We start from the raw sequence: 10,493 nt of genomic DNA, 5'->3' as shown, positions 1-10,493 counted from the left end.
AACTGTACTGTACCACTAGCCTAATGGGGCTTTCACTTATAATTGTCTCTTTGAGACAGCTGCTTAACTCTCTCTGTCTTCTAAAGGCAAATTCCTCAGGTTTACCTTACTGGGTGCGCCCTGCCGTGATAAATGTGATGAATAGAGCTGACCTGTGTAAGGTGAGGCGCGGAGGAACGAGACGTCACGAGCCTGACGCAAAATATGAATCTACTACGGCGAAAGCGATCTTATGAATATTAATCAGGAAACGCTGACGCCGGTTGCAACCTTCCAATGGCGAAGGCTTACCTATAAATATTTATTAGGTAGTGCTGACGTTGCGTTGTTACCTTCTACAGGCCAATGTTAGATTCATGAATATTAACAAAAACCTTTCGCCATAGTACGATTAGTAAACGTGTCTCCTGGGCGCCCGTCACATCAGCTCCGCAATACCGGCAGGAGACAAACAGGAAATTATAACTAAAAGACAGCCGCGAGAGTTTATTTATTTGTAAGAAACGAGTGTATTCCTGTTATTGGACTACCTGTATTAATTATCTCACCTATTTTGCCGCGGAGACAATGCTTCAGTGTCTATCGGGAGGTTCGTGTGTGCGTGTCATAGAAGGTTACAGGTCTACGTGGTATTTCTTGTTCTTGGTTCTGGCGTATGCGGTGTATCTGATATTCGGGGCTTTGGTGTTCTCCGCGGTGGAGCTGCCTTATGAGGAGCAGCTTCGACAGGAGCTTCGGACCGTGAAGCTGCAGTTTCTAGAGGACAATGAATGTCTGTCCGATGAAAGACTGGAGGAGTTTCTGGCCAGAGCCTTAGAGGCGAGTAATTACGGAGTGTCGGTTCTCAATAATGCCTCCACTAGCTGGAACTGGGATTTCACATCTGCTCTCTTCTTTGCCAGCACTGTGCTTTCCACGACAGGTGAGCATAGACATTCTCTTGACAACATTATTCATGATATCCCAGTTGATTTACATTATATAATTTACCATCTGAAGTCATTCTTTACATTTATTTTCCCAAGAGGCTTAGAGAAGAGAGACCAGTGATGTCATTTGTAAGGTCGACCTGCCCTCTCTGAACTGTGATAAACGCATTATAGCTGACGCCTGTGATGTCTAACAAGTTTGGATGGTCTTGTTAAGCAGCTTAACATTTACAGTCATATTTTTATAAAACAAAGATATAGCCTAACTCTATAGGTGCAATCACCTAGGTCTATATTTATTTGAAAATAGCTACCCTCTTTTTATTCCATTCCCTGTTAATTACAGTTAATTATATTATATATGTATATATAGCACACACCTGTACATACAAATGTGTCTATTTTGTATATATATATATATATATATATATATATATATATATATATATATATATATATATATATATATATATATATATATATATATATATATATATATATATAGTAAATGTTAAGCTGTTTAACGACCTTCCAAGCTTGTTAGACATCACAGGTGTCAGATATATATATATATATATATATATATATATATATATATATATATATATATATATATATATATATATATATATATATATATATACACATAAATATAAAACTTTTGAGCAGGATGAAGTCAGTATTCATCTAGTACTGCCCTATACGGAAGCAACAGACTTACATGTTTCCCGGAAGACAAATTAAAGGATTAGTTCACTTTCAAATAAACGTTTGCTTATAATTTACTCACCCCCTTGTAATCCAATATATCCATGTCTTTCTGTATTCAGTCGAAAAGAAATGAAGATTTTTGATGAAAACATTTCAGGATCTGTCCCCATATAATGGAAGTCAATGGCCTCCAAACGGTTCTTCAAGGTCCAAATGAGAGGTTCAGTACAGCTTCAAAGGGGCTTTAAACCACATCAAACGGTACCAGACGATCAATAAGGGTCTTATCTAGCGAAACGATCAGTCATTTTTTTAAAAATAAATAAAGTTTAAGTTTTATAAGCACAAATGCTCGCCTTGCTTTGTTCAGTGATGCGCGCTCGTGATGTCACGTAAAATGCAATTATGCTGAAAAGGTCACGCTAGACGCAGGCGCAAAGACGTTTGAATATGTGGATACGGTCCTCCTTCCGCTCATTTGTAAACACTGACTCGGTACTTCCGCCTGCGTCTAGCGTGACCTTTTCAACGTAATTGCGTTTTACGTGACATCACGAGCGCGCATCACTGAACAAAGCAAGGCGAGCATTTGTGCTTATAAAACTTAAACTTTATTTATTTTTTAAAAAAATGACCGATCGTTTCGCTAGATAAGACCCTTATTGATCGTCTGGTACCGTTTGATGTGGTTTAAAGCCCCTTTGAAGCTGTACTGAACCTCTCATTTGGACCTTGAAGAACCGTTTGGAGGCCATTGACTTCCATTATATGGAGACAGATCCTGAAATGTTTTCATCAAAAATCTTCATTTCTTTTCGACTGAAGACAGAAAGACATGGATATCTTGGATGACAAGGGCGTGAGTAAATTATAAGCAAAAGTTTATTTGAAATTGAACTAATCCTTTAAGTACAATTTACCTTGATCTTCAAATTCAAAAAGTTTTCACCCCCGGGCTCTTAATGCATCATCTTTTTCATACAGTCAAACCCATACAGTCACTGCTGGAAAGGGTTCAAATATGCAAAAGATGCTGGAAAACTGAAGAATTTGCAGGACCTGAAGGATTTTTATGAAGAAAGTTGGGCAGTTTAACCTCTCAGGACAAACAAGGATTCTTATTCACATACATCTTTATTTTTTATTTTACTATCTGTGAACTGTTGTTGTCTCTGTGTACTAGAAGCTTCATCTGCCACCAAAACAATTTCCTTGTGTGTGCAAAGTGCAAACATACTTGGCAATAGAGCTCTTTCTGAATCTGATTTTGAAAAGAGACCTGCCTGTGTATGACGGGTTCCCTCCCTCTATAAATAGTCAAAAGTCAACAAAGCTTTATGGGCCTGAATGTTAACATTTGCAATATATTAAGTACTTGTAGTAACATTTAACAAGACAATATATAAATGGAGGCATATCAAATATTTTCTTAGCCTGCAAAAGCATAAAGTAATAAAAATACATAAACAATAAAATAGGATAGGCTACAAGGACATTATTCCAGGACCAAGTTGCTTCTAATGGTTTTCATAATTTTAAATGACCAGCCGTGTCATGCAGTTACCAACTGGTTGAGTTACTAGTAACTTTAAAATATCCTTCAGTGCTCAAGATGCTTTATTAAACATTAGTATAAAAGTAGCAACTTGAATTAAGACATTATTTGGGACCATTGTTGAGCCCTTTTTGTACTGATAATGATGACTATCTTCACAAATCCATTTTTAGAGGTTTTAGGATATGTATTAGGTTACTCTTACAAATACAGGAACAAAAGTGCATACTCATATACTTGCAGTCCCTGTGGAGCCCTCGTGTTTTTTTAAATCATTGTGGATGATCTGTGGGAGATTTGAAGGGTGTCTAAAGGATAAACACGTAGTGTGTGTAGTTCCATAGATTATGTAACTTAATCCAGCAGGATTTAAGTACTACAACAGGCAACGCCCTTGACATTCCTGGTGACTTTTCCTTATGTCATTAAGATGGTGTTTGATACACAAAAATAACTGCTTCATTTGAGTAAAATGCTAGATGTGATTGTCTCAGAATATACAAAAGACCTGTTCAAAGAGCTTCATGTGTTTTCTTTCCAGGATATGGCCACAGCGTTCCTCTGTCGGATGGTGGTAAGGCCTTCTGCATCATTTACTCAGTGGTGGGAATCCCATTCACCCTGCTATTCCTGACTGCGGTGGTCCAGAGGATCATGGAGTTCAGTACCCGCAGGCCCGTGGAGCACCTGCACCGGCGCTGGGGCATGTCCAAACCTTTGCTGGCCGCCCTGCATGCTGCCCTATTGGCCATTATAACCATCTCCTGCTTCTTCCTTATACCTGCCATCATCTTCTCAGTACTGGAAGAGGAGTGGAATTTCCTAGAGTCCTTCTATTTCTGCTTCATCTCTCTTAGTACTATTGGCTTGGGTGACTATGTACCAGGAGAGGGCTACCACCAGAGGTTCAGAGAACTCTATAAATTGGGCATTACCAGTAAGTGTACAGTCAGTTAAATTATTGATGTACAGAGCCATGTATTGTATTATATATTTAATTTGACTTTCATTCACACTACCGTTCAAAGATCGGGATGGGGATTGTTTTCTTAATGTTTTTGAAAGTCTTAAACCTTACTGACCTGTAACAATTGAACGGTAGTGTATGTGGTTGGGACAATAAAACATTTAGCAAAACTTAAAATTTGGTTGAACTTTAGCTTAGTTTCCAAAAGAGATCCCTCAGGGGTCATTCTCCATCTCTCTTTAACCCTATCTGTCTTTCTCCTATACAGTCTATCTGATATTGGGCTTGATCGCGATGTTGGTGGTTCTGGAAACCTTCTGTGAACTTCAGCAGCTGAAGAAACTCAGGAAGATCTTCTACATAGGGAAACAAAAAAAGGAGGACCAGCTTAACATCGTGGATCATGATCACCTCTCCTTTGCCTCTGTGTCTGACCAGGCAGCCTCATTTAGAGAGGATAAGACTGATTTGTTTCCTGATGACATAGTCTCCTCACCTACTGCTACCTCTAATGGACCAATGGCCCAATGAGGCATCCTGAAATTCCATATCTAGAACCCGACACGTTAATGTTTCTGAAGCATCTCCACCAAGAGCATAAATGTATTGTTAGTGTACTCTGCTGTCAAGTTAGCTGAAGCCTACCATAGAAATGAATACTTGAAACACTGACTAAAGGTAAGTTACAGTACTGTGGAAAGGATTGTGTGAATTCGTAGAATAATGCAAAATATCAGATATTCTCCATATGCAGCTACTGAACTGAAAAACGTGTTGTAACCAGGGGGTTGTTTGTGTATGAGTGTGTGTGTGTGTGTGTGTGTGTGTGTGTAACAGATAAATCCATCCATGCCTTCTGAAATTAAATAGTTAACTGGTAAGTGGTCATAGACTAGCTGTATATATTCCATGTACTGTTCTTGTTAGGTAACTTAAAAGGGATATCCTGTATTATAGTTTTATAGATGTAATAATGTAAATCATGTTTTTTTGGTTATTCTAATTTGAGGAATTGCTTAAGGCTGGAATAAACTACACATCTTTTGTACAGGTGTTTGCACTGATGTGCAGTTTGGACAAGTCAATGCTCCACTCCTTAAAATGAAGATTCTTTATTGGCATTGATAGTTCCGTTAAGAACCTTTAACATCCATGGAAACTTTATTTTGCACAAAAGTGTCTTTATAGTGGAAAAGCTTCTTTAGATTTTAAAAACTGTATACGGGTTATTTTATGAACTGTCCACTAACAGGTTCTTTGGGGAACCAAAAATGGTACATTTTGGAACATTTATTTTAAAAGCCTGAGCCAGTCTACCGATTTTAGGCAGTCGGTGTAGACAGATTTAGCAGAAAATCACGTAGTGTATAACAGGCACAGACTCTGAAGATTTTAGCTTCAGACCATCCAGTCAGAGGATATCAGACAAGTTATCAAACTATTGTGTTCATTTGTCAGCAACAAGGCGCACAATTATCCATAAGTTTGATCCTCAGCCGTTTAGTGTAAAGGTTGTGTAGTGTATTCTAGCCTGAGCCCTATTCAAAGTCTGCAAGTGTACTATGTCTAGTTTTTTTTATTTTTTTTAGACAGGGGCAGGTCCCTGGTGACTTTTTTTTGTTTTTGTTTTAAACATTCCATAATGCGTAGAGGGAAATTTAAATATATTTATAGTAGAGGCATCAGACAATCAAAAAGCTGTATAATTAATTTCTCTACTGAAGGGATTCTTCTTTGCCTTTAGTCATGTTGGCTCTTCTGCAGCAGTTCTGTTTGTTGCAGTAGGCATTGTCCACCACCTAAGGGTGCTGTAGTGCATTGAGTGCCATGTTGTATTGTAAGCAAAGAACAGAAGTCACATCAGTGCATCAATATGCTGTTATGAGTGACTGGGTATATTGCTATTGAAGGGAATAAATCTTATTTTATCATTAATTTATAGTTTTCAGTTTTATACTTTAATTTTATTTCACATGCCTAAAATGTTTGTATGTTTCAAGTCGCACTTTATCAAAACAGAATAAACTGGTTATAGATAATGTGATTGTATTGTGTCCATTTTTCAGCCAATAGCAAGATGTTGCACGCACACAACAGAACTTGCAGCACACATATTAAAAATAATGTAATCTCCTCCACCTCTCAGAGTTTACCTTTGCTAGGTTATATCAGTGTGTTAAAACCTTGCTGGGGGCGAAGAGGCTTTGTGGACCCGAACAGCTGTAAGGTCTGTTAACAGTATCAGGATGCCTGCTCAGTGCTGTTAAAAGAGATATTTACTCTGCTGTTTGAAAGTGAATTTGATGCCATCCTGTAATAGTGGTGCTGAAATTGAGCCGAGGTTATGTTAACAAGGCCCTGCAGCTGTGCTCACCTTGGACATATTTCAATAAGTTGTCCTCTGTTAAGAGCATGCAAAACTATAAATGACCTTCTTGAGTTCCACTAGAGATTCATCTTAATGTTACACTCATTATCATCACAGCATAAGATATTGTTGAGAAAGATGAGTTTGTTAATGGACAATGTATTTTGCTTATAGGTGATATAGGAGGTTATATTTCAGGGGGTTCTCAAAAGGTAAATAATTCCTTCATATTATCATGGGAAAATGTTGTTGTTGAGTATATATCTGTCATCCAGAATGATTTCTTGTTAGTATCTGTTGTTTTTTATTTATGATGCACTATTAACATTCAAATGACAATTTTATTCCCCCCCCCCATTTTACAGGAAAACTGATGGAGGTCTCAATAATGCTTAATTTACTGTATATATTGACTTAGTATGAGGTGTTTCTCATAAAATTCATGAGAAATAAAAATAGGCACAATTGAGTCATTTTTTGACAAACAGTAAAAGTACACATCTCAATATTAATTTGAATATGGATATTAGCAAACTTACATTTAAATAATACAAAAGTAATAACATAATATAAATAATTTGGCTTCATAAGTATTTGATGAGAAATATTTGAGATCTCTGACTGTGTCAACAATCTGGGACATTGCAGAATTATCTTTTTCTCAGAAGAAAGCACAATAAAAAAAAAATCGATAAAAAAATCTCCATTTGATCTCCATTCAGTCTCATGAGGAGAAAGAACAGAGATATTAAAGAGATTTGATGTGTGGAGGATATTTTGTCTGACTGTTGAAAGATAATTTAGTTGTCATACACAACACCCCCCAAATCAATATGTACACTTCATATTAAATTTCCCATATTTAATTGAAGATATGCTATAACAGCAACATATGCATTCAATTTGAATGATTTCAGAAACAAAGAAACATAAATGTCTAAAATGTACATTTATGGAATTACTGTATATAACTCTGTGAATTACAATAAATATTAAATTAAAAATAATAACACTATGCCCTTCTGTGCCAAATCATGGGGGAGCCATCTTACCCCAACGGTTTATTTCTATCTTTTCACTTCGAAAAAACATCTTGTCCTGGGTGGCATCTTACTCCATCTTACCCTTTTGTTCTCCTTGAAGAGAACAAACTATTGAATGCTGCAGTTGTTATTTATAAATGTCTCCTTTTAACTTTGCCTTTGATTTGTCCTTGATAAATGGGAATAATCTCCGCCAGAGTGCTTCGATAGTTCTCACCCAAGATTTTTCAATTAAACTCCCTCTCCCATGGCCTGTTTATCCAAGCCAGTCTGTTTCATTAGTTGTCAGGTCTCGCTACAGTGTGTGTGCCAAGCTCAATTTTGAGTTAAGCATATGCAGTGCAGACCTCATGGCTTCTCCCCATGGCATTCTCCAACGGAAGGTGTCGGGAGGGTATTGACGCCACTGTCAGAAGTTTTTGCTTAGCTAAGCACAGGTCTCCTAACTGAGGCTTGTGTGGGGTGGAGACGGTTCTTCCGATCGATAGGTGCCAACCAGTTACAATGAACTCCCCTTCACACAGACACACACACACACACACACACACACACCGTGGCTCACACCCCCACTGCTAGCCATCTTTCAAAACCTGGCTGTGGACCGTGAAGCTGCCACACTGCAGGAAAAGATCCCCACACATGATGTGCCGGCGCAATGCAGAAAGGGGACGAAACTCCAGCACCCTGTGTAAAACTGTGTGCTCAGAAAGACAGGTAAAAACTTTTACATTTGATTAAGTGCTGAAAAGATAACCTGAGTGACAATTTAATGCCAAAATGGGATAATGATGCTTTTAATGTGTTTTATTAAGACAGCTTTGATCACAAGCATTGATATTTTAATCCTCAACTTACTGTCTAAAGTCTTGCTATTCTTTCCTCTGCAATTTAATTTAGAAGTGTGGCTTTAAAACATTTTTATAAGGGGCAGCAATTTCACAGGTTTTTGTTGCAATTGTGTTCACGTGAAATATAAAATTGGTTATTTGTCTTAATTCAATTTTCTAAAAGAACTACTTTACAGTAAGGTTTCAATTGTTAACATTATATTATTTAACATTAGCAATAAACAATACTTCTACAGCATTTATTAAACTTAGCATTTACGAATACATATTTAAAAACCAAAAGTTGTATTAGTTAATACACATGAACAAACAATGAACAATTATTTATTAACTAATGTTAACAACGATTAATGATTAAAAAAATTATATTGCTTATGGTTAGTTTAAGCCTTATGCATGGTTAGTTAGTTAATATTAACTAATGTTAAAATGAGACTTTATTGTAAAGTGCTACAAAATTACTTTTTTAAACAGCAGCAATGAAATATGCCATAGTGAAAAAGTAAATGGAACTAACATACATGTACTGTATGTGAAAACTAATATATTTCATGGTGCTTGCTAAGGTCTGCATCACAAAATAGGTTATAATTGCTCATAGATATAGATGTGAAAGATTGAACTATTAAACTTTGGCTTGTAACGTTCCGCAATATTTGTGTTACATGAATGAGATATTGCTGTGACATGCACATTTCTTTCTTTCTGGTGGACAATAAAATGAGGGTAAAAAACCTCATAGATTCACACTGGAGGATTAAACAGACATTAGGCTAAATTGACCCCAGCTGTATGTGGGGACCAGATAGTAACACAAAACATATGCTAATAACCAGTCAGAATGCTTTAGCAGCTGCATAGCAACACCCTGGTAACCACCTACAACACCCTAGAATTGTGGCATTTGTGGCAGTTTTGCATGGGCAGGTACCACTCACATATCTTCTGAAATAAAAAACAAAAAACATTCATATTAAGAGCATGAATGAGATCTAAAACTTTGTGGGGGGAAAACAAGCTTTGCCTGCAATGTTGTCTTCCTGGGTATGCTTACCACCCTAAAAGAGCCATTTCCTTCCACGTCTACTCTTGGCCAGATTCCTTTGTTTCCTCCTGCCATGCACTGGCATCTTTACTGTGCCAGACAGATGGGCTGTGCTGGGCTGCTGTGTTTGCTGCAATGTAGCTGTTCACCTAAAGGAAAATACACTGAAGCAAGCTACATTTAATGTGCATCACAAGAACAACACATATTTCCAGAATATGTGGAAATTATTGAGTAAAAAGCAACCGAAAAAGGGACTGTAAAAAGTCTAGTCTCAGTTATAAAATGTTTTTGCAAATACTTCAAGGCTATTTAATAGGCTATAGCCTACACATGGAATTGACACCGAGTCTGTCATTTTATTCCAAAAATATTTCCATCATTGAATACTCATGACTTGACACAACAAAAACGACACAACATCTCCCATGGTGTGACATGCACTATTGGAAATTGTTAGTGACCAAATTAGCCTAAATAAATTACACTGTAAATTGTATTTTACAGGTGTTTAACCTGTATTTTGAATTACGCACAGGTTGTGTTTAAGGGTTAACAGAAATTTCCGTAAAATTAGCTACTGAGTAGCCTATGTCCTGGCAGAAAATAATCATCTTTTTCTATCTTTTTTTCTTCAGTGTAGTGCGAGTCTGAAAAGAGTGTTTTAAGAGAGTTCATTGGTGGTAAACATGGGTAAAATCGTCAATAGAAGATGAAACATTAATTTGGAAGCTCACAACTGGGTATCATGATGGGTAGCCTATCATAATTTGGGTCCGCGCAGGCGCACTACGTTCACAGGTGGTCGTGTCTTCATACAGCAGTGAAGCTCCAGCTCAATGCTATGGATCTCCTTTTGACTATTTACCCTGAACAATCACGATTTCTAAACGCTAATTACTTCTTACAATGGGCTCATCAGAGTGCCGAGTGAAACAGAACTTCTCTGTCACATTCTCAGAGTGAGTTATACATTTCTTGGTAAATAAATGAGAGGCTTTAAAATGAGCGCGTGCGCACGAACTGC

General features: G+C 37.2%; 1 protein-coding gene across 1 annotated transcript; it reads left to right on the top strand.

Annotated features, from left to right (window-relative positions):
* Positions 1-379: 379 nt before the first annotated feature.
* On the top strand, positions 380-6,204 carry kcnk1a (potassium channel, subfamily K, member 1a). Its single transcript, XM_079845605.1, has 3 exons — positions 380-922; positions 3,737-4,132; positions 4,431-6,204. The coding sequence occupies exons 1-3, from the start codon at positions 568-570 to the stop codon at positions 4,691-4,693; spliced, it is 1,014 nt and encodes a 337-aa protein (XP_079701731.1). The 5' UTR covers positions 380-567; the 3' UTR covers positions 4,694-6,204.
* Positions 6,205-10,493: the final 4,289 nt, after the last annotated feature.

This window comes from Gobio gobio (assembly GCF_949357685.1).
Source record: "Gobio gobio genome assembly, chromosome: 20".
NCBI classification, from domain to species: domain Eukaryota; kingdom Metazoa; phylum Chordata; class Actinopteri; order Cypriniformes; family Gobionidae; genus Gobio; species Gobio gobio.
The sequence above is the reverse complement of the archived record's forward strand: the minus strand, read 5'-3'. Positions and strand labels throughout refer to the sequence as shown.